At 35.6% G+C, this 25,851-nt stretch overlaps 1 protein-coding gene across 1 annotated transcript in view; it reads right to left on the bottom strand.

Annotated features, from left to right (window-relative positions):
* SLCO3A1 (solute carrier organic anion transporter family member 3A1) overlaps positions 1-25,851 on the bottom strand; it is a 340,259-nt gene that overhangs the window by 42,996 nt on the left and 271,412 nt on the right. The window contains exon 4 of the mRNA XM_074282483.1: positions 20,758-21,021. Within this exon, the coding sequence (XP_074138584.1) occupies positions 20,758-21,021 (264 nt within the window). The remainder of the gene's footprint in view (positions 1-20,757; positions 21,022-25,851) is intronic.

The following is a 25,851-nucleotide window of genomic DNA, read 5'->3' as shown; positions in this document are numbered from 1 at the left end:
AAAATGTGACCAAGGGTCATCTCCATACTTACCTTAATGGGTTGGTGAGGTTCAAATGAGATCATATACAATGTTTTGTATCTATATAGTATTACAAGAATATTAGCTTTTGCCTTCCTTCCTTCCTTCCTTCCTTCCTTCCTTCCTTCCTTCCTTCCTTCCTTCCTTCCTTCCTTCCTTCCTTCCTTCCTCCTTTTCTTCCTCCTTTTCTTCCTTTCCTCTTCCCTTCCTTCATCCCTCCTTCTTTCCCTCCTCTCTTCCTCCTTTCTTCCTTTATTGCTTCTTTCCTTCCTTCCACACTGCACAGCACATTATTTCATTTAATAAGTGGTATCTGAATATATAAGGGAATGTATAAATGATATCTAGGCCAAACCAGCATTGAGTGAAAAAAAATGAAACTTAAGTTGTTGGCAATGGATGAGACTGACCAGAATCTCCAGATTGGCCCTCAGAAGATCTGATTGACATCATGCTTTGTTTTAGAATGTTCTTCTGAGAGACCATATAAAAAGGACAGTGCTTGCTGTGTGTGGTCTAGAAGGTTAAACCAAAAAAAAAAAAAAAAAAAAAAAGGAAATTACTTGCAACAGATGACTAACACCACTTTGACTGAAGTCTGAAATCAAATGCTCAGTTTGGTGCAGTCCTTAAGACAGCACATAGCTAATCAATTAAATTGATTTTTTTTTTGAATCTTCACCTGTTTGTCCTGTAGAGAAGGCCATAAAATAGAAAAAAAAATCAAGCATTGAAACATCATATTAGCTTATTTTTAAATAAGAATTAAGCATTCATCAAAGCTACACTTAGCTCATTGCAAGCTACCTTAGAAATTGGTGATAACCCACATGTTTCCCTGAGACTGGAGTGTGAAGTCATAAATACAAGATCACCACAGGATCAGAGAGATGAAGAAATGGAGCCCAGATGCAGGAAACACTTATTTAGACTTCAATACTGTATCTTTCTCAGTTGGAGGGAACAAACAGAAAATGACTAAGGACAATAAAAAAGACCTTTTGTAAGCAAATAGCTACTTTTAATACTTTATTTCAGTCTAAACACCCTTTCTGTGAGACTAGCTATCCTAGCTTAGTTAATACTGTGCTGTTCTCAAGATAGTATTTTTGAAAAATCTTAACAATGCACAAATTCATTTCTGGACATTGAAATGTGGAGAGGAAGAGGAGCCTTTTCAGAAATCTAAATGATATAGAGGGAAATCACAATTGATACAAAACTCTTATCTTTAAAAAACAGATTTCATATTTTTTTCTGGTAAAGGCAATATGTATATAATATAATAGAATATGAAATATAATATAATAATAATAAAATGTATAGTAATACAATATAATACAATAAATGTTGACAACCTATTTAAATAGTTGACCAATTTTACTCCTTAAGAGGCAATATGTAAAAGTCATTCCTATGGAATTTATAGCTATTTTATCCAAAGCATCACATAAAACCCAAAACTTTTTGGTATCTGTGTCTAAATATATGGCCAGGGATTCAGGTGTCTAGAGCAAATTCAGTTGTGAGTGTATGAAAGCAGTTTACCACAATCACTTTCCCATACCATCTGTCTTAAGCCCCCTTTCTCTCAAGCCTTTAATCTCCCTAGGAAAAAGTGAAAAGCAACAGGTAGGAAGAAAGGTTTGGGGTGGTGAAACAAGGCAGACCAAAAAGGCGAGTTCCAGGCAAATATATCTAACAGAAGCCTTGAGGAAATATGGAATATGGGCAGTGATGCTGGAGGAACCAGTCGTCCACAGGATTTCTGAAGGGAGGAATTTTATTTTTCCCCTAGATTTCAGACACCTCTGGCACTCAGAGGCATAGGCCAGGTCTTTCTAACCTACTTAGAGTTCATTTGGCTTCTTTACCTTGTCATATAAACATGTATGGAAAATTTGACAGGGAAATCACACAAATTTCATTTCAGAAGACAAATCAAATGATGAAAAACAATCAACCATTTAGCCTGCAGAACCGGGCTCTGATCAGCACTCTCCTCAAAATAACATTACAGCTGAAAGGCAATGGCCTTCTAATTAAGAAAAATGCAGCGAAAACTTATTGCTAACTGGTTGAGTACAGGGTGGGTGTGCTGCTGGAGGCACATGAGACAAAGAAGTGAACTAATTTCTGTGGCCAGGCAAGACCACAGACACAATGGAGAAATGAAGAGGAGTTTGTTAGACCAAATGCTAGCCAAAAGAAAGCACACCTGTGGTGGGTGACAGGTGAAAAATGGGATTATTCTCTGTGTACAAGAAGCCTCCTGACTTCTGCCTCTGGGCCTCAGTGAGAAAGACTCTTCAGACCCACATAGAAGGGAGGAACTTACAAAAAGGGAAAAGGTGCTACTGATTCTTACAGCCCAGGGGCCTTGCACAGGCAAAATGGATTGCTTTGATGCTGGCAGCAGAACTAGATTTTTCTTTTGAGTCCCAGTCATTCATTTGAGTCTTTCATGAAAGAATAAAAAAATTCCAACACAAGAAATAACTTAGGAAAGGGAGTCATGGATACTTTGGCACATGGAAATGAATCTCAATAGATTTAAATTAATCAGCAATGGAGGGAGCTTCAAATCAGGATTCACAAGAACCTTTCTATATTGGGACTGAAAACTAGGATGTCTATAGCAAAAACCTTTCCTACACTAAAATATTAAAAACACAAGCTTTTCTATCATTCAGATACACTGGCCTACTTGCTGCTCCTCTATCTCTTCAGAATTTTGCCCGCCCTGTCCTTCATGCCTGGAATTCTACCTTTCCTGCTTCTTAGCTTTCCCAGCTTCCTTTGACACTTAGCTCAAATTCCACCTTTTTTTTTTTTTTTTTTTAAAGCCAACACCACCTGAATGATCTATGTAAAGAAGGAGCTGTTAGTCAGTGTTCATTATTGTGATACTTCCTGTCGTTGGCAGGAAAGTTGTGTGGACAGATAGAATGGAAATAGCATTGCATTTGGAGCCCATTGGATTCAAATACCAGCTTCATTTATTCCCTTTGTGACTGTGGACAAGTTAATGTGGCTTCTTTGGTCATCAGTTTCTTCTTCTGTAAAATGAGTAAGTTGGACTAGATGATCTTTAACGTTCTTTCCAGATCTAATACTTAATGATTTATGATTTCTAGATTCTATGATCTTTAGATCTTGAATGCATGAAGCCAAGTAACAACAATAATAAAATTATTATTATTACAATTATGTATATATGGAGGAGATCCAAATTAGTATGTTGCCCTATGATGCAATAATTTTCTTTTGAATGCTGCTTATAACCTGATTAAAAAGATGTCGATAAGTTGGGAACTTATAGGGGAAAAGTATTATTGGTATAATGTGGCAGGCAACATCAATGATCCTGTGAATTTGGTCCTTGAAAGCCTGAGTTCATGAAATAAGTTGATTAGATAGGTGGCACAGTGGATAGAATACTGGGCCTGGAGTCAGGAGAACTCATATTCCTGAGTTCAAATTTTTTTTTTAATTTAGAATTTTTTCCACAGTATATATGCATGAGTAATTTTTTTATAATATTATCCCTTGTATTCATTTTTTCCAAATTATTCCCCCCCTCCCTCCCCCCCCCCCAATGACAGGCAATCCCATACATTTTACATGTGTTACAATAAAACCTAGATACAATATATGTGTGTAAATACCATTTTCTTGTTGCACATTAAGTATTAGATTCTGAAGGTATAAGTAACCTGGGTAGATAGACAGTAGTGCTAACAATTTACATTCACTTCCCAGTGTTCCTTCTCTGGGTGTAGTTATTTCTGTTCATCATTGATCAACTGGAAGTGAGTTGGATCTTCTTTATGTTGAAGATATCCACTTCCATCAGAATACAACTTCATCCAACATTGAAGTGTACAGTGATCTTCTGGTTCTATTCATTTCACTCAGCATCAGTTGATTTAAGTCTCTCCAGGCCTCTCTGTATTCCTCCTGTTGGTCATTTCTTACAGAGCAATAGTATTCCATAACCTTCATATACCATAATTTACCCAACCATTCTCCAATTGATGGGCATCCATTCAATTTCCAGTTTCTAGCTACAACAAAAAGAGCTGCCACAAACATTTTGGCACATACAGGTCCCTTTCCGCTCTTTAGTATTTCTTTGGGATATAAGCCCAATAGCAGCAATGCTGGGTCAAAGGGTATGCACAGTTTGATAACTTTTTGGGCATAGTTCCAGATTGCTCTCCAGAATGGCTGGATTCTTTCACAACTCCACCAACAATGTATCAGTGTCCCAGTTTTCCCACATCCCCTCCAACATTCATCATTATTTGTTCCTGTCATCTTAGCCAATCTGACAGTTGTATAGTGGTATCTTCTGAGTTCAAATTTGGCCTCAAACACTTATTAGCTGTATGACCCTGAGAAAGTCACATAACCCTATTTGCTCCAGTTTCCTCATCTCTAAGATGAACTGCAGAAGGAAATAGCAAACCACTCTGGTATTTTTGCTAAGAAAATCCAAATAGGGTTATGAAGAGTTGGACACGACTGAAAAGCAAGTGAATGCCAAAAAGATAGCCAAAATGCTTTAAAGAGCTAATCTCTAAGAGCAAAAGAAATCCAATACTATAGTAAAATCCCTTCCTATCTTCAAGTACTCAAAATATGGGAATCTTTCCTGGCTACAGTGGCCTATTTGCTGTTCACTAGATGCAACACTTCCTCTCCTATTTCTAGATCTTTCCACGTATTGTCCCTATGCCTAGAATGCTTTCCTTCCTCACCTTCATCTCTCTTACAGTTTCTGTGATTTCCTTTAAATCTCAATAGGTAAAGAGAGGGAGAGAAAAAAATTTGGAACACAAAATTAAAAAACAATGTTAGGAAAAAACCAAGAAAGCAACCTGTTATCTAGAAGATCAAACAAACATTAAACAGTTTGCTATTAACATTAAAAAAAAAAGATAATTGCACTACACAATAGCTGGCACAATGCAAGTGCTTAATAAATGCTTGTAGCTGAATAACTTTCTGCCAGATCAGATGGAAATGGAAACCATGAGATATTTTGGAAAGGCATGTAAGAAAAATGACTTTAAATGATCAGAATATCTAATTCTCCATAAGGTACTTGGGATAAGAAACTAGTTCAATTTTATAAAGGAAAAATACAATTATAAGGAAAGTTGTCTTTCTAACATGCTGCCTTAAGATACTGTAGAAGGTACATATTTTTCTCATATTTTTTAGCTCTGTCTTTTTGCCCACAACTCCTTCACTTCTAGAAGCTGACATGGCCTCCTATTTCAGAGAAGATTTAAGCATGTAAAGGAAGTTCTCTTGCCTCCATTCCTCAAAACAGCATTATAGTGTGCTGACTTATTTGTCTGTAACCTTGAAGTCCTCTCTTTTCCTCACTTCTTACAGCCAGTTACTGCCAATTCTGTCAATTATTACAGTAGTATAGGCACTAATTCCACATACCTCATAATTCTGTTTTGGTAGCTTCCTAATAATACCTTCTCATCTCTACTGTCTTTACCTCATTTGAATCAGCCTTTATAAACTATTTAAATATTTTTTATGCATAGATTTGGTCATATATATCACTCCTTGACTTTGCTCACTTTTGTTTACCAACAAAACACTTAAGCTTTTTTCCTGACCTTTAAAGTCTTCCACAACTTTTTCAGAGTGACCTCATTTTATTTTTTCTAGAGTGTTCTCATACTATTATTCTCTTCACAGAAATCATTGTTTAGTGACCAGAGGTGGGGAACATCTGGCCTGTAAGCCAAAAAGGGCCTGCGAAATCATTTGCTAAGGCAACCACAGGTGATTATGAACTATGTACAACAACCTCCCATAACTAAAGTTCTGTAAATTGATAATCTTATATGATCTACTAATAATGTTATAAATAATCAAATGGCCCTTGCCAGAAAAAAAGGTTCCCCACTCCTTGTTTAGCCAAAATGAACTTCTTTCTATCCTCATGAACATGTTCTCCTGCCATTGCCTTAGCTAATGTTGTTTTCTATGACTAGAATGTCCACCTCCTCCTTCTTCACCTGTTGAATTTCTATCATATTTAAAGCTGAATTAAAGGCTATTTTCTTCAAGAAAATCCCCTGGATTCTTCCCAGCCCTAGTTGAGAATATTTCCATGCCATAAGCTTTATTCAGTACTTTATGCTTTTCTAAAGAGCTTATCAAATCAGTTTTATCATAATTATTTGTCTTTGTTATAATGTGCTAATATACAGTAAATTCCATAAGACCTTTGTACCTAAATATAACTCTCACTGCCTAGAATAGTACTTGGAACACAATAAAAATTTAATAATCACTGATTGAATTGACTTGATGATTTTGAAGTAGTCATTCATTTACTCAGCAAAGATTTATCGAATGTCTACTCTATACAAAGAAATGTGTTAAGAGCTGCTAGTTATCAGATAGAGGGATGCATTAGGTGATTCTGTGACATTTTTCATCTTATTCTATAAAAATACAAAGAAGCATGTCAACAAACACAAAGCTTGTACAAATTAGAAGTCATGAAATAAATCTTAGTGAAACTGGAGTAGAAAATCATATCAGAGGTATGTTACAGAAGTCAGAATATAATCAATGCCCAACCTAAACTTTCCCTTTCCTAAACTAGGACAATGGAATCTGGCATTCAATCTCCTGCACAGTTGACTTCATATGGCTTGTTTTAATAACTTGTTCAGGGTGCCTGATGCAAGTTATTAGGATTTTATTAAAAAAAAACAAACAAACAAGCAGAAAAGGTCTTACGCTCCTTGACTGAGAGATCAGCTTATTCAGTTCTTTATTCCAGGAAGATCTCAATGATTTAGTACAGATAATGAGTCTTTTCTCTTCTTAAAGTTCTGAGGGGAAAGGGGTAGTCAGAAATATTATAACCTCTTTCAGGAGTCCATATCACTGGGTCATTCTGATCGTTCAAATGTTCCTTTCCATGACTAGTTAAATTTCTTCCTGTTTTAGTTTAAATATTTATTTTCTTGTTTGGTCCATGAACAACACTAACACATAATAGTAACCATCAGTCATATTTATATAGTGTTTTAGTGTTGACTTCCTCATAAGAACCCGGTGTGGACTGTCAGTGTAGAGTGCTTGTGGGTATGTGTGCTTTTGGGGGGGGGGGTAGGTGAGGATTAATCAATATCTTAATCCACTTTATAAAATTATGGAAGATAAAGGACAACTAACATGGTCCTAAGATGCTGATGAAATCTTGGAATATAAGGAATATAAGTGATCAGGACTTAAACAAAGTATGAAGAAATGTTTCTTTTTTGTTAACCCTTCATAAAATGTGAAGAAGTTGTTCAATTGAATTTGATGGCTATGAGTCACAGATCAACACTGCCTTTATGGTCTTTAAAAAGAAAGATATACTTTCTGTGGCAGGAACTTTTAATTTTTTTTATATTTTGGATATCTTTGGTGAAACTTATGGAACCTTTCTTAGAATAATATTTAAATGCATAAAATAGAAACAGGGTTATAGAGGAAACCAATTATACTGAAATATAGTTAGCAACAAATTAGTAAAAAATTATCAAAATATTTTAAAAGTTCATAGATCCCAAATTAAGATCTCTTGCTCTACAAAAGCAATTGAGTCAGGAAATAACTATGAGGTGTATGCGCTCTAGTCATGCAGCATTCAGCAATGATGGTTTGGAATATAGCCACTCGCCCAGTGGCACCCAATATGCCTAGCAGAGAGTGAGTCAATCGAGAATTAGTCCTGGCAGTCAGGGGTTGAGCTGTGGAAAAGAGCAGGCCCACAGGGACCTATTGATTGACCTGCTTAATGAGATGCTACACTGAGGGGGAAATACTATGAGGACACCACAAAAAGCCAGAATATATCAGAGCCCTGTAGAATCACAGCAGTGAGTGACCTCAGCAACATTCCTTTCTAAGAATGTCTTCTAGCATTCTGTTGCTATGTGTCCACTCTTTCCACTAACATTGTACATATTTGTAGTAGTACATATAGCTTTTTTAATATTGTTTAGACCTTGACATTTCAACATATGTTTCTCTTTTGAGTTAATTCTATTATTATTATTTATCATCATCATTATTATTATTTATGGTGGTGGTGGTGGTAGTAGTAGTAATAATAAACTAATTTTAAGGCTGTGGACCTTGAATCTGGGGTAGGCTTTCCCTGAGAGATTCAATTATTACTTTGCTCTGGGAGGTGGATGGGTGGGTGAGATTTAGAGTAGCCAAGAGGGAATAACACATTATCAATGTATTACAGATGAGGAAATTAAAGTTTTAGAGATGTTCATAGATAAGCCTTGTCCAAAGTCCCATAGTTATTAGGTATCACAGTTAAGATTTGAATTCAGACCACTGATTTCAGATCCAAGATTGTTTCCACATCATTAAGTTGACTCTCTGAACTAACTAATTAACATATAGCATTAACTGATATATTCTTAATAACCATAACCAATTAATGACTTTAAATGGTGATGAACAACCTTCTGCATAATTGTTAAAAAACAATTAGGGTGATTATATCCTTATCTTTTCCTTTTCTATTTCCAAAATTTGCTGAGATTAATGCAATGTCCAGCTTTCATCCATCATAGTAGAAGAATAGGAAAGTTAAGATTTTTGGCTTTTAAGAGGTCCTCAAACCTTTTACCTCGTCCCTTGACATTTATTTTTCATACCTTTCCTTGCCTCCTCTTTAATGTTTCTTTTTTCTCATGAAGAAATTTATCTGAGTTTCTCTATATCCCTTTGAAAGTAACTTGATAAAAACTAAATCCAATACTCAATTAAAAAAATAAATTTACAAAGCAGCATTAGACCCTAGGTAAAATACGAAGTTTAACTAAGACAAAGTTCCTGCCCTCGTAGAGCTTATATTTGTTCATTATGTTAACATAATTTTAGAGCTGTGAGGAGATTTAAAAGTAATTTAGTTCAACTCCTTCATTCTACACATATGCAAAATTATGTCCAGGGAGACAAAGTGATTTGATCATAATCATTAAGTGAATCAGTGATATTGTCAGGACTAGAAATCAGAACTCCTGACTCATAGATTCATCCCATCACACGCGCTCTGTCACATTTTACAATATATTCCAGTATTGTGATTCGCCATTTGATAGGAGGAGCATCCCAGGGTCGAAGGAACCAATTCTAGTGAAGGTTCAAAACATAATGAAACATATTCTACATTTTTTCTTGGTTCTGACTGCAGTTTCATCATTATATTCAGATACAGATCACCTGGAACTGATAATCTCAATAGCCTTGAGCAATAAGAGTTTATATGATTTGTCTAGGGTTCTACAGCCAGAATGTGGCAGAGGAAGAAGGACATGAAAACAAGATTCCTTAATTATAGGGCAGCCATCTATACAGCCTCATTCTAATGACCAAATAAAAAGAAAATAGTTGTAGCTCAAAGATTTTTACTATATGTAAATAGTATATATTTATAAGGAATATTGGTGATGAACAAATTTATGGCCTCTTAGTATTTCTTGTCATTTTCAATTCTATTTTATAAAATATATAAAGAAGAAGGCAGTATAGTATAAAAGGGTCCAAATCACCTTTCTGATGATTATTACTCAGGTAATCATGGGTAAGTCACTCACTTATTTTCCCTGGGTTTCAATATCTCATTTGCAAAATGAGGAATCTGGAGAATACAGCCTCTGATATCCCTTTCAGATCTATATCTGTGATTCTCTCTTCACTCAGTCCCTTTGACAGGGTGTCCATGACACTGAGCTAGTTGCCACATTATCAACTCTTTGGTGAACATAGCTGCAAGCTTGACATATGAATCTCTAGTCTTCTTTCCCCATCCCTCCCTAGTCCACCACCCACTGGCACTTGAGGCAGCTGTCTTTTCAGATACCAGACAGCAACAGGGGGCAATCCACTCTGCCATCAGCAGGAAGGACTCAGTAGTGAGAGGACTCAGCTTTTGATGGCTTAGTTCTTCTTTTTTTGATCAAAGGAAAGATTTTCCCTACAGATTTTAAACTTCTGTTACACTCTTATTCAGGCATGAAAATTCTCCTGAGGGTCATCAGATGCCACTGGCTCCAGGTAGTTGACTCTTCCTTCCCCTTTAGACCCTGGCAGGATAAAAAAGCTTTCACAAACCTTTAAGTCCTCATCTTTGCATGGCAGTCACATTGCTTACGTGTGTGTTTGTAGATTTGGAGAGGGAAGTGAGAGTATTATTCCACTTCTACATCAAACAAGTTTTTGCAAAAGCCATTGCTCCTTCAGAGAGGTTGCACTTACAGCCAAATACAGAGATATGCTGGTGAGAAGCCAACACATAGAGAAAATTTCTCCCAGGCATGTAGAACTGATTCTTTATCTTGATTCTGAAAATTACACTGGATGACCTGAATAATACAATTCAAGTTCCAACACAAGCTTCATATAAGTTTGAAGCTGTCCTTCCTTGACTTTCTGCCCTTTGTCCTCACTACTTCATAGTAGTTTTAAATTTTAAAAAATTATAAGAAAATGTATCACCTGTCTGGCTTTCAAGTACATACGCTACACCCATATATATTTGCAATCCTCTTCTAGTGTCCAGTAAATATTTGTCATCAGGTCAGTTACTTCTTGATACTTCTCTCCACTCAAACTTCCCCCTTCCTCAAATTCCCTCATGTTCAAAACAAATTTCAAAGCCCCACTACTCCTTTCCATCAGTTGTTATGTACTCAGCAATAGCAAATTAGTTGGATTTAGTTTAAAAAAGTGACTGTGTTATTGCCCCTTCAAGAAATCATATCATAAATTTCAAAGGTAAAATATGTATTACTTTCTTCCTAGTGTGCAGACAATGGAGACTTGCTTGCATATTCTTCACAGATATACACACAATCTTTCTGTCTCTGTCTCTCTCTATCTCCCCCATACACGCACACACACACACACACACACACACACACACACACACAAAAATACACACATACATGCATACATATACACATACACATAAATGTATATGTATGTATCTATATGTATATATCTTTAAGCAAAACCTTTAGTAGTAGTGGAATACACTTCCAGGAGTACTTGGATTTAGAGCCAGGAGGAAGTGATTTCAAATTCAGTTCTGCTAGTTATTCTTGGACACTGAAGGATCAATCATCACAACAACAAGCAGTTGTCTGGGGGCTTTCTACTTGTGTGACTACAGGCAAGTATTAATCTTTTGGGCCTTTAGTTTCTTAATCTGTAAAATCAGGTGGTTGGATTTAGTTCCTAAGCCAAGTTGCATGGATCCCTTCCGGCTCCAATTATAAGAAACTTATGTGTTTATGAAAAGTCTTCTGTAAATCTGATTTTTATAAAGCAAATCATATTTTAAATGCTCAAGGGGAGGTGGTCATTTAAAGGAAAATTCTGAAAGCCTTTAAAAACTAAAATGAATTATTTTTCAGAGTGAGTAGTCCCTGTCTATTCAATAGATGCAATGGAAAGATGGTTGGGTTCAGACTTAGGGGAATGAGTTCATACTCAACTTCTACTTCTTGTTACCTCTGTGACACTGGGCATGCCATAATCTCTGTTGACTTCAATTTTCTCATCTGTGCAATAAAGGTGTTGAATTATATTAACTCTGAAACTCCTTCCAATTCTAAATCTTTGATTCTACAATTTTCTATATCATGAACTGTTTACATACTGAGGGAAATGATTACATCTCTTATATTAATAACCAATTATTCATTTAGGACTAAATTTCCCACCTTTTCTACTTTCTTATTCAGAAATCAGCTGCTGTAAATTTTTCAGGCAGCCTTTGAAGTACAAGATTAATAATGACAGGGGAAACTCAGATCTCTTCAAAAAGTTAAAGGAAATTTTAGTTTACATAAATTGATGGATTCTGACCCATTGTATTTTACTCAGACAGAGCTGGATAAAAGTGGATCCTCAATTTTGTCTAGATAAGGGCTTCTTAAACTTTTTCTACTTGTGACCTATTTTTGTCCAAAATTTTTTATACAACTAAAATATTCTAGACCCCTAGCCTACTATATACCATGATGCCTCTTTGAGGTTTATTTTCTTCTGGAAAATGAGAAAGATAGGTTAGATCAATTCTATGGTCTTCAGGCCATCCTATGTTATGAGTCCCAGCATTCATCACAGCTAATGTGTATAGAAGCACAAATCCTTTCTGTCTTTTCTATCAGAGCCAAAAGATAAAGTTGTATGGATAAATTTCTCCTGCAAGTATTGGTTTGTTTTTCTGTTTAATAGATACACCAGACTCTGGTTATTTCATGCCTTTTGAGCTAGAAGAAGACCACTTAATGCTTGAAAGGAAGGAAGTGATGGTACAGGAGAACACATAAAGTAGACTATGTGCTAATATTGTTTGACAATCTTGAAAGAAACTGCTGATTCCAGTTTTAAAGGATTATTTAATTTCTGAATTCAAGTAAATGATTTTTTTTCAGGGGGTGAGAAGTAATAACTAGTTATCTTCTATGCATGTTATTTGGTCATTTCAGTCATGTTTGACTTTTTATAGTCCAGTTTGGGATTTTCTTGGCACAAAGATATAGGAGTACTTTGCAATTTTTCCCTAACTCATTTTGCAGATGAGAAACTGAGGCAAACAGGGTGACTTGGTTTGGGTCACACAACTAATAACTGTCTGGGGCCAGATTTGAACTCATGAAGGTGAATCTGGTTCCAAGTTCAGTGATTTATCCACTGCACAATTTAGCTGCCCATGCAGGGAATTGAGTAAAAGAAAAAAAATCATTGCACATGAGGAAATTGATTGATATTTATGGCTAGGACAAGTAAGAGTAACTTACTGATATGCCCACTATAGAGAGTCCTATATTAGCCAGAAAGAATTTCATGCAGAAAACCAGAAAGCAGCATTTTAATTGACATTCTGCATCATTACTTCACCTTCAAGAAAATTCTCTTTAGTTTAAGGGCTGCCCAAAACTATCATATTAAGGAGACCTTGAGAAAACTACTGCCTATGCTCCTTGAAGTTATAGTTTTTCCTCTCCAGTTTTGAGAATGATAGGCAGCGGTAGTAGCCAAGTACCAAACTTCTGGAAAACATCAGAGAGAAAAGCTTCCAATCATTTCATTTCAAATACAAGTTTTCCTCCAGTGTTTTAGCAAAAGTGGACTGAAAAGAATTCTCTAGATAGATGTCATTCGAAGTTTCTTCTAAGATTCTGTGATTTTCTAATTCACTCTACCCTTTTCTGATTCCTTTTATATATTATTTCTTCTATAAAATTGTTATTACTTGACATGCTTCCAACCCAGACCCTGAGAGGAAACCCTATAACTGTTTCTGCAGGTGCTTTAGTTCCAACTCATTGGCTACAATAGCTATTGAAGAGACAGAAAAAGTTTCAGCCTCCAAGTCATTGATACTTTCAAATAGTTCAAAATCAGAAACAGATTTTATCAATTGAAACACCACTGCACTCTAAAGAACATGAAATGTTTATAATATTGTGCTAGCAAATTTTTAACAATTAATTATCTGGGGAAAATGTATTTATGACATACTTTTAAGTTTAATCTGCATTATTAAAATTTTCTTTATCACTTTCTTAAATCTAGACTATCCAGAAAATACATCAAGCCCTGATTTGTAACATTTGCCAACTTCTGAGTTACAAACATTTAGACTGAAAATTTTATTAGGTAAGTTCTGTAAATGTCAGTCAGGGCTGTGTCCGGCATATCACTGGACCTTTCTTGACTTGGAGTTGAAAGTTCTTGCCTGTGTTGTCTACCCCATTAGAATCTGAAATCCTTAATAATAGGTATTGAAAATCAGTGGCAGGACTGGTGGCTTCCAGAACTCTTAAGCTCACAATTACCAAAGATGACTTGGAAGGTCAGCAGAAGTGTTCTGTGGCATCAGGTTGAGAGCCCAGCAAACAGTCCCAGTGCAGGCAGAGGCAGCACAGTTCCAGCCCCAGTCCCAGTGCCAGCAAAGTAGTCCCTCTGAATTGGGCAGTGGCACTAGCAGTTTCCAGACCTCTGGGCCCAGAGACACCAAAAAATGACTGGGAAGATCAGCAGGAAAGATTTGTCAATACGTTGAGAGGACCTTGGAAAACCAGCATACCAGGAATGGCCATAGTCAGTAGTGTGGGTGGCAGCTTCCCAAGACTGAAGCTCACAGGAGGTCTTTTTACTAGCACTGAGGAAGTACTCTTGCTTTAGCACAATAGAATTTACAGCTACAAATAGACAAGGACATTTCTTGCAGTTCCAGGGCAGAAAAGAGCACTTGTGATGAGATCCCTTAGAAGGATCTCTGAAAGCAACTGCACAGAACCCCTAAACTTTGGGACATTGCACCCTCCACCCTGAAAACAGAACCCAACTTTAACAAAGAGTTAAAAACTTAGTAATAGGCTAGGAAAATGAGCAAATAACAAAAAAAGTTTCTGACCATAGAAAGTTACTATGGTGACAAAAAAGATCAAAATATACACTCGGAAGAATCTAACAAATTCAAAGTTTCTACATCCAAAGCCTCCAAGAAAAATAAGAATTGGTCTTAGGCCATGGAAAAGCTTAATAATAGGTACTGTCTTCCTTTTCTATTTGAACTTCCAGTACTTAGCACAAAGTTTTGCACAAGGTAAGTGCTTTCACATTTTTCGTTGATTGATTGATTCCATTATATATTCAATTTCAGTATTATTTTACTTCGCTTTGTCATTATTCTCAGGACAATTTACACATATACATGCATAGATACATATATATGTACACACATATTTCCTAAACTAAGGCTGGAAGTTCCTTATGAGGGCAAAAATTATTGTCGATCTATCATTGTCATCAATGATCCTAATAATAAAATATTAAGCACAGACTTTGCTTAAGGATGTTAGATAAACAGAGATTTAGTTTTGAAACAAAAGTTTTCTCTTTTTTGAAAATCCTCTATGTCACAGTAGGAGGAGGAAAGCAAAATTGCTATTTTTGTAGTAGATATTTCTATTGTTTCCCTGTCTTCTTTTACCCCAGAATTAGAGGCCAAGTAGTGCATAAAACAGAAAATGAAAATTTTTAATGAATAAAGTTGAAAAATAAGGGGAAAAGCAACAAGTTTAAAATGTAAAGGTAAGATATTTTAAAAATGTTACTTTTAGGACAACATTAGCCTATTTTAATTGGCCAATTAACATATTAAAAACTCTTCCCTGTATTATTAGATAATAGATTTAATATTGTAGTAAGCTTCTGAAACTTTTGATTTTCATTGTTTCATTTTTGTCTGATTCTTCAAGACCTCATTTGGGGCTTTCTTGGCAAAGATATTAGTGTGATTTGCCTTTTTCTTTTCCAGTTCATTTTAAGATGGGGAAACTAAGACAAACAGGGTTAAGTGACTTGCCCAAGATCACATAGCTAATAAGTTTCTGAGGCTGGATTTGAACTCAGGTCTTCCTGACTTCAGGCCTGGTTCTCTATCCGTTGCAAGTCTTTAAGGATTCACATTTCAAACAAAGTCAAAGAATGCCACCTAATACAGCATAAAATTTTTGTTCTATAAATAAGTGGCAGAGAAAGAGATGTTCTTGAAATCAGAAAGCCCTGGTTTAAGCTTGCCATTGGCAAGTACTGACTTTGTGAACCTGGGCCAGCAAGTCTCTTCACTTCTTACTGTACTAGAAAATTCTCTAAGGCTTTAAATTGCAAAGTAGATGTTGATCTGTAATGGTAAAGGGAACAGAGAGAGAGACATAGAGACAGAGAGACAGAGACAGACAGAGATAGACACACAGAGAGACATGTGTGTATATACATATACACGTCTCACAAGTCTGGACCACATAGACACATGTATATAGATGAATACACATTTATATGGCTCTTAGTGAATTGACCTATGCTCTAAGATTTTCTTGGACACTTGCTAGCCATGTGACTTTGATCAAGTAACCTCTTTGTGCATCATGTTCCTTGTATGGAACTGGATTAGATAGCCTCACTTCCTCTTAGGGATCCTGTTCCATATAAAAATGTAATAATAATACATCCTGGCTCCTTTTTTTCAGATGTCTGCATGTGTAATAATTGTTTATTAAATCAATAGTTCATTTAAAAGTGTTTGGTCTTCTGAGAATTTCTAAAGTTGTATTGCCTTCCTTTAGTCTCAGATTTTTCTTTATATTCATTAGTGGAAGCCATGCATAGCCTTTGGGTATGATTAATTCTAAATTAAGAAGTATTAATTATTGGAAATAGAGTCTATGTGTATATAGACAAAAACCCCTTGGGTGACACTCAACCTTTATGGACTTGTAATAGCCATTATTTGTAAGGTTTTGGGACCACCCTCCTCTCTCAACCCTTTCTCATTTCCTTAGGCTAGAGAATAGCAGTTACAATTTGTTTTATTCAGTTAAACTCTCATTTCCCCTCTTTTCAGTCCTTAGCAAATGCTATATACAACAAAAATATTTTTCAAGATGAAATTGAATTAAAATGAATTTTATTTTTAGAAATTTGTGACTCCCTTTATAAACAATAGAGCTGTCCTTAGGTATTGCAAAATCTGGACTGTCAAATGCCATTCCTGCCCTTCACTGAACTTGATGAGAATTCTAGAATGTAATCTAGCCCCTATTTGATAGCAGCCTTTTTTCATTTCTGGTTTCTTTCTTTACCAAATTGATGCCTAGACTCTTGCTACTCTATCATCAGGTTTAAGCAGATGGATTTTTGGAATTGCTGATTCCATCATCTTGCCTTGCCTCCACTAAATAAAACAGGCCTTGAATTGGGTCCATTTGCTTTGTGTGTGTTCCTTTATAAGACAGAGATGTTTATGGGACCAAGTTATAAGAAAAGTCAAGGGGAAATACATAACATCCTCGAGTTCTCTGGTACACTACCCTCATGCTGAGCAATTCTCTTATTTTTTTGGAATTGGTAACAAACTGCAGAAATTTCCAGGAGTCAAAGCACTATTAAATGAACTATTAACTTCATATGTTTATATTCATATTTATTTACTGAGAAGGAGCTGGTATATGTTATTTATGCTTCCTTATGGGATAGAGCTTTTGCAATATACTTGTATGCTTAAATACTCATGTGGACCTGTGATTTTATCTATGTGAATATTTTTTTCATTGATATATTATAACATTAATTAATGATAGAATTAATTAGCATTTTAAGGCTTCAAAAACACTTTACAAATATTATCTCATTTTTATCCTCACTACAACCCTGTGCAGGAGGTACTATTATTATTCTCATTTTACAGATGAAGAAACTGAAGGATGCATAAATTAAGGGAGTTGCATAGAGTCACAAAGCTATTAAATATCTGAGGACAGATTTGAATTTAGGTGCTCCTAACTCCAGGTCCAATGTTCTCTCCATTATTCCACCCAGCTACCTACAATGCAATGATCACAGTCCAGCCATATCTTATCACTATATAGTACTTCTTCAGAGCTTTTTAAAGTATTTTAAATAGAAGATGTACTATAGATCTACCTCTTGTTAGTTTTAACATTTTCTGGTATGTTACTACAATATTTACTATAATATTACCACAGTCCATCTACTATCTTTTACTTTTATTACATTGTTGATTAATCTCTCCTACTAATATATATTTTGATAATAATGATTATGCCATTTTCATAAAAAAGTCATTGTTGGATTATGGTACAGATTTCTTATACCTATTATATATGTGTGTGTGTATATTTCTATTTCCTTTCTGGTCACTTGCTACAATAATTCTTTAATCAAGAAATCAATCATTTTTATATATCATGTATTTATATATCATGTATCTTTTTCTGTCAGACACTGTGCAAATGCTGAGATACAAAGAAAGAAATATTGTCCTAACATTAAAGAAGTTTGGAGTTGGGGAGAGGCAGCTAGGGAGGAATATTTAATGAAATTATTGTTCATCCTTTGTTTTCAAAGAGGACCAAAGGACTTTCCTGACTGATTCTGGGTAAGTTACTTACTTCTCTGTGCCTCTGTTTCCTCATTTGTAAAATGGAACTAATAGCACTGATCTCACAATGAGGATCAAATGAGTTAACATATGTAAAACAGATTGCAAACTTCAAAATACTATATGTAAAGGGTTTTAAATGCCAAACAGCAGAATTTACACAATCCTGAAAGCAATGGGATGCCCCTGGAGCTTACTGAACTGGAAAAGGAGTTTTCTGTGTGTGACATGATTAAATTTGTGCTTTTTAGGAAAATCACTTGGTCAGCTAAGTGAAGGATGAATTGGAGTGGGAAGATTTCTTTTGAGATTACCTACCTTTTACTAATGCTATAAATATCTTTTATGTATGTAGTTATTTGCATGTTGTCTTCTTTATTATAATCTGTGCCCCTTGAGGTTAAGAACTGTTTCTGCCTTTCTCTGTATCTGTCTGGCATATGGTAATTAATAAATCCTTGTTGACTGATTAAAGAGATCTGGAAAAGGGAGAAAGATTAGAAGGCTAGTGCAATGGTCCAAGAGAGAGAAGATAAAAGTTTGAACCAGTTGACATATAGGAAAGATGTGGTGGGTAGCAGAAAAAGCTTAAGTAATTCCATTATCTGCAGTTCCTCTGCCTTACCCCTGACCTTACTTTATATTGTAGCCCTCACCCTATCTTCGACCTTCCTTTCTGCTGAAACAGCAAGGGCAGATCTATGTACCATGGCGGGTTTACAAGAGATAGTTAATGGGAAGAACCTTTCCTGTTACTAGCCCCAGCAATGGGCTTTTTCTAATTAAAATTCTTATAAATCTCCAATTCCCACCCCGGAAGCTCCCAACAAAAAGCTCTATCCAATTTTAAGGTTACCCCATATCTAATTCACCTTCTGCCTAAATTGAAGCCTATTTTAGCTTTGTCCTTTTGGTCCTTTAAAAATTCTCTTCCCCTGCTGGTAGAGCTCCCTTGCTGGTAAACTCAATAAACACTCACTGATGCCTAAAATTTTGATTTGGGTTTGGTTTTAGTTCTGGTTCTGATATGTTTCAGTTCTGACAATTTTAGCCACAATGTTGAGAATACTGAAACAAGATTTGATTTCAGACTGAATATATAGAATGCATCATTAAAAATAATATCAAAGTTGTAAGCCTTGATGACTGGTAAGAAAAAAAGCAGTACTTGATACTGCTGTGATAAAATAGGGAAGAGGGGAAGATTTGGAGAGAAAGATATTGAGTTCCATTTTGGACATGTTTACTTTGAGATATATATAGGACATCAAGTTCAAAGGATCCAAAAGCATTCTTCTGAATCATTCCTGCATTCTTTCCCAAGGGAAACTCCTTTTATTCAACTATGAATCCTCTCATGAACATTTAAAATTCCCACCCGAGGAATATACACTGTCAGATTATCTCAGATGGCATTCATTTTGTTATGTAAATGTATATTCTGAAGTGGGTAGTTAGCTGGTATGGTGAATAAGACCACTAGCTCAGATTTCAAATATGACTTTAGATACTTACTGGTTGTGTGATTTTGAGCAAGTCACTTAATTCCTTCCTGCACTAAAAAAATGGAGAAGAAAATGATTCTAGTCTCCTTACTAAGAAAATCCCATGGACAATTGTTTATGGGGTCATGAAGAGTCAGATATAACTCAACAACTCTGAATTTGTCCAGTATAGGGCTGAAATAGAAGCATCTAAATGTCAAAATCCATTCATAAAATTGATTCTGCTGGGGAAGTTGCATTAGTTTGTAAATTTATAGGCATAATTTAGTCTTCAGACTCTAGACACACGCACATTTACTATTATAGAATTTTAAGATCAGGAACAGATTGGATTTATCACATCTGAAGATGAACTTTATAGATTTTTTTAGGTTCTTTTGGATGAACTCTCTTGTAACATGGGCCCTAATTTATTTCATTATTTTTTCATTTTGAAATGCTATCCTTACTTTGGACCTGCTTTCTTGGATTCTTTATTTCTAAAATTGAGCCATTGTCATAAAATATCAGGGAAGAATACCTGAGAAACTAGAAATCACTACATATATAATATCAAGGACAGGATTTGATAGAGATCAACAGGCTTTTAAGTTCACTGTATTTTAGTCTATTAGCTTCTCATTTTTTCCAAGCTTTTTCAAGTTGTTGCATCAAACACCAAAATAACCCCAAGTTCCTTTTAAATGTTTACCGATGCATTTTGATTTATATTTTAAAATATTTGTTAACTTAAAGATGTCTTTAAAAAAAAACTGAAGCCTTTGGTCAAAGGAACACAGTTTCAACTTTTAAATGCAAATCAACAATGCAATCTATATAAATTTATATATATATATATGTGCATATATATACATATATATATAAATTCAAAATAATTCAATCTATATATATTCATTTTAGAAATAGCTTTTCAGTAATCCTGGAGATCCATCCTGCAAAATGAAGTATACGTCTAGAACAATATATCATATTGGTCTAAAGAAGCTGACACAACTTCTCATATTGTGCCTAGTGTAGTATCATTGATTTAGGAAAAATCTGATTCATCAAGTATAAATTTTGTGAGCTGTACAGAGAGGGAAATCACATCAGAGCCAATTTTTCTTTTTTTTAGCTCACATCAGAACATAGTGGTGAATTTAAGTATTCAGAATGTTAGAAAGCATCACAAGGAACTAGAGAATTCATTACCTCTTAGCTGCTGAAAACAGGAGGTGCTGTTGTCTGCCTCCAGTGGGTACCTCAGGACCCCATTGCTGGGCTTGGGCCTTTCGTAGTCTCTTTCAGGGAGCATGGCTTGCTCGCTCTCCACTGTGGGATCTGGGTGAGGGGACAGGGACTGTGGAAACCCAAACATCAAGAGAGAGGAGAAGAAGAGTAAGGCACCACAGAGCAGGAAGCCTACCCACCAGGCACCGATCCAGCGGGGGTCATCTGGGGTGATCTCCAGGACACCTGCAATGGCAAGATCACATCTTAGCTACTTTGTCCATAGAGGGGTCTTCCAGGTCTTTAAAGATGGGCACTGCACATTTCAGCATGGAATATCTGAATTTTTCTCTTTACAACCTGTATGGAATTCCACAGTGAGATGATTTTGGAAATGGACTGTCTCTTAGGACACTCATCATTCCATATCAGTGTGAAAACATCAGTGTTTTCTATCGCCGAAGACTGAGCCTTTTTTTCATTGCTCTCTGACTTTGTCTCTCCTCTTTTGGAATAGAGGGATATGGGGTGGAAAAGAATGGCAAAGAGGGAGATAACATTTATAAAACAACCAAGTACTGACTGGCTAGTGAACATATAAGATATATGCAAAACAAGCAAACAATATTTTACCTTTTATTTCATCTACAATTTATGGTGCTCTTCATTCCCCTCATTCCCCAAAGTATCTAAAGTATAAGATGCTTGTTGTCTCCAATTCAATCCAAAATTTATATATGCTCAATAAAGCCACTATTTTTTCTTTTTTTTAATTAAAGCTTTTTATTTTCAAAACATATGCATAGATAATTTTCAACATTCATCCTTGCAAAACCTTGTGTTCCAAACTTTTTCCCTCCCTTTCCCCCATTCCTCCCCTAAAGGGAAGTAGTCCATTATATGTTAAACATGTGTAATTCTTCTATACATATTTCCACAATTATCATGCTGCCCAGGAAAAATCAGATCAAAAGAGGAAAAAAAATGAGAAAGGAAACAAAATGCAAGCAAACAACAACAAAAAAGTGAAAATATTATGTTGTGGTCCACACTCCCACAGTCCAGTCTCTAGGTGCAGATGGCTCTCTTCATCACAAGAGTAAGGCCACTATTTTCAAGTTGACATTTGGCATGTTAATTCAAATTTTGGTTGGTACTCTGGGGTATACAGTTTTAAACCATCTTATATAATAGCCCCTTGCAAACCAACTCAGATATATTCAGGATAGAGTTTGGTTTTCCTGAAGTGTCTCGTATGTAGTGGGTACTCACTAAATGTTTGTTAACTTTGAATAAATAAATGAATGGTTATTCTTTGGGCCACCAGGGAAAACAATATCATAATAAACTATATAAAACAAACTAAATTTGTGGATATTTCTACAGCTTTAAAATGTATCACCATTTTGCAAATATATGCTTCTTGTTTGATGACTCCATGACCAAACAGAAAAAGAGCCCAGGAAATAGTTCCATGTCACCTTGGAACTAAGAGCTCTAAAGATCTATGACCCAATGTATTAATAGAACTTAGAGACAAGGCTCTTTCTAACCATTGCTGACTCATTATAGGACATTGGGTGAGCAACTGTGATTCTTGTGTTCTGCCTATGAAATGACACAATTGACTCTTCCAAGAGGATGTTGGTGGCTGGTAGTCAGCGTTTGGAAGTATAAATGCAGCAGAAATTATGACTGCCTTCACACAGGGATCAAATCAAATGTTATCCAGTGTCATTGGTGCTAATGTGAATTTCTGTATTCGGACTGATAAAGGACACAATTTAGGAAATTCATGATAGAAGCATCACTAAACTGAAACTAACTCTGAACTGGTAGGGGAAAAAAAAACACATACATGCAAACCAAAAAGGAGCAAAATTGCCTCAGGTAGCTGAGCAGGGATGTTTTCCCCAGTCATTTACTCTGTTTCTTCACCTGCTGCAAAGCGATAAATGAAAACAAAAAGAGGTAAAAGGCGCGGTTGTATTTTTCTCTGTTGTCTGTATTCTCCATAAATGGGAAATAGGAGAGCTGGCAGATGTGAATGAGAAAAGAGAAACCCGGGCAGTTATTTTGGGGGACCCAAATTAGTAACACATTAGAAGTCGTGTTTTCCTTAGAAACATAACAATGTCTGCTCTCTGTATGTGAGAAAATATCCCGCAGATTTAAAGGAAATGTTTCTGTGAATTTGTCAACTCGTTTCTGGTTGAATTTAGTATGTGTGTAGAATAGTATAGCATCACATTTGTTTATAATTTGTGAGTCTCCAGACAGAACTAAATGAACCTAAATAGGTATCTTCTGAGAAAACTGGGAAAGGTGTCTGAAGGCATGAGGAGATAGAGCTTTTAATGGTCCAAGGAGATTTAATTGACTATTTGGGGGAAGTCAAAGTTTCCCCCCTCCTTTCCATATTCATTACCTAGTACATTGTGAGAGTAAGAGAAAATGCAAAAAAGGAAACCAAACAAGGAAGCTATATATGATGCTTTACAATTATTGAAATTGATTTTAATCATTTTGAAATGACCATAACTAGAATTAAGCTTTTTCCAGATAGTTGGTTTCTATCACCTTTAGTCCAAGGTAAGTCTTTAGACAAAGCGATGAATTGTGAAACATTGAAACTGGGTACTGGGAGAATCTGGAGAATCTTAGTGGCACTATTACCATGGATGGGTATCCAATGATAAACAATCAAATCAAATTTGGTAATTAATCAAATCAAATCAAAATCAAATTTCGATTTGAAGTTGTAAAAACCTGAGTTCCCATGAGTTCTGACTTTTTCATTTACTATGTATGTACAGGCAAGTACTTCTTTCCTATGGGTCTGAGTTTCCACATCAGTCAAGTGATGATGATGATGATGATGATGCCTTGACTACCTTGGAATCCTTTGAATCTGTTGATTACTCTTGTCTCCGTGATTCTCTCTTTATAGATTTCTGTGGCACCATTCTCTCCCACTTTTCCTATCTCTTGGACCACTCTTTCTTTATGTCCTTTACTGGATTTCATTTAGGTTACAATGTCCTCTGAGATTTTATCCTGGACTTCCTTCTCTTCGCCCTCTGTTATTTTTCTTTGTGATCTTATCAGCCCTCATGAATTCAGTTATCACCCACTATACTGTTGATGCTCAGATATATTTATCTGGCCCTAATTTTTCTTCTAACCTTTAGGTTCATATTTCTAACAGCCCAATGGACATCTTGAACTGGATGTCTTATAGACATTTCTAATTCAGCATGTGCAAAACTGAACTCATTATTTTTACCCCAACCTTCCTGTTTTTATGAATGGTAGCACCATTCTGCATGTCTCAAAACCTAGATGTTCAAATCTTTACTCTCTCTCATCTCCCATAGTCAGTCAAATTGCTAAATCCTGTCAATCCTACCTTTATAATATCTTTCTTAAATGGTTCCTTCTTTTTTCTAATACTGTCACCATCCTGGTTCAGGTTATCATTATATCATTCTAAGACTATTACAATAATTCCCTATCTGGTCTCCCTGCTTCACTATATCTCCACTCCAATCTGTTTTCCAATCAACTCTCAGATTGCTTTTCCTAAAGCGCTGATTTGATCATGTCATTCCCTATTCAAGGAAGTTCATTAGCTTTTCATTACTTCCAGCATAAAATACAAAACCAACAGATCCTATTCCCCCTTCCAAGTGCTCTGAGATATAGGGACACTGATCTTCTTGTTATTTTTAACATGACATGTCATCACTTAAATCCATGCATTTTTTTCTGGTTGCCCTCCATGGTATTCCTCTTGGAATTTTCTTTAACTTCATCCCCTGAATTTCCTAGATTCCTTTAAGTTTCAGTCAGAATGTGATCTTATACAAGAAGTCTTCCCCAATATTTCCTAATGTTAGTACCTTATTGATTATCTACACTTTATCCTGTTTGCATCTTGTTTGTCCATTCACAGGCATAGGTTTCACACACAACACACTTATTTGTATGTGGTCTCCATTAGATCAGGTTCTATTTTTGCTTATATTTGCATCCCTAGTACTTAGCAGAGTGCCTGGAGGCACATAAAAACACCTATTGACTGACCTTAACATGATGGCCATTGTGCCAGAACACTTTGTAAAATGTAAAATACTATAAAAGTATAAGTTATTAGCAATAAAGATCTAGGTGACCTCTTTAGCTCCCTCCCAACCCTATTATTCTAAAATTCTATAATAAACTGCTTGAATTAAAAATAAAAAACAAAGCCTTTTCCTGGTAAGGTTGTGATAAAAAGGACATGAGATTCGTACTTTTAAACCAATGGCCTGTTTTATTTATTGCAAAATGTAGAACTACCAAGAGATATGAAAGGCAATATGATATAACAGAAAGAGCCTTGAACTTGAAAGTCAGGAGACCCAAATTCATATCTTAGCTCCCACATAGACAAGTTATACACATAACCTTAAGCAAGTTCTTTGACACCTCTGTGACTAAGGTTTCTTGTCTGAAAGACGGAAATAATAATACTTTCATTGCATCTTTCATTGAGCTACTCCCAGGAAGGGGCCGCAAAACTAGTGGTGTGTTGGCACTAGGTTGATCAGGATCAAGAGAGCCAATTGTTAAAATTTACAGTATGGGCAAATGCTTCAAATCAAGGTTTGATTTATTTTATTAATTTTCTAGATTTAAGAAAATAATGGATAAGATATTAATAATGCAGATTAGGCTTAAAAGTATGTAATTTATGCATTTTCCCCCAAAGAATCAGTAGTTTAAAACATTTACAAGAACACCCTTGCTAGGAGTTGACTCCAGCCTTGCTTAAAGAAATATGTGGTAAAATATGATAATCACCTTTCATGGTGGAGCAGAGAAAGATCTCACTTAGCCCATGTCATTACTTTAAAATGTTAAGGATTCATATTTCATAGGCAGAGGATTGTATTGGGTCAGTGTTGTTTACAAGTTGCTGACTGTGATGTTCCTGATTAGCTGGTTGTTTAGAAGGTCACACTCTTAAGTTGAATCCTTTACTTCCTACAATGAGATTTTCTCACCTTTTGTGTCCTCTGGAATGGATAATAA

This window comes from Sminthopsis crassicaudata, chromosome 1 (genome assembly GCF_048593235.1).
Source record: "Sminthopsis crassicaudata isolate SCR6 chromosome 1, ASM4859323v1, whole genome shotgun sequence".
Taxonomy (NCBI): domain Eukaryota; kingdom Metazoa; phylum Chordata; class Mammalia; order Dasyuromorphia; family Dasyuridae; genus Sminthopsis; species Sminthopsis crassicaudata.
This window is presented reverse-complemented; position numbering and strand designations above follow the sequence as displayed.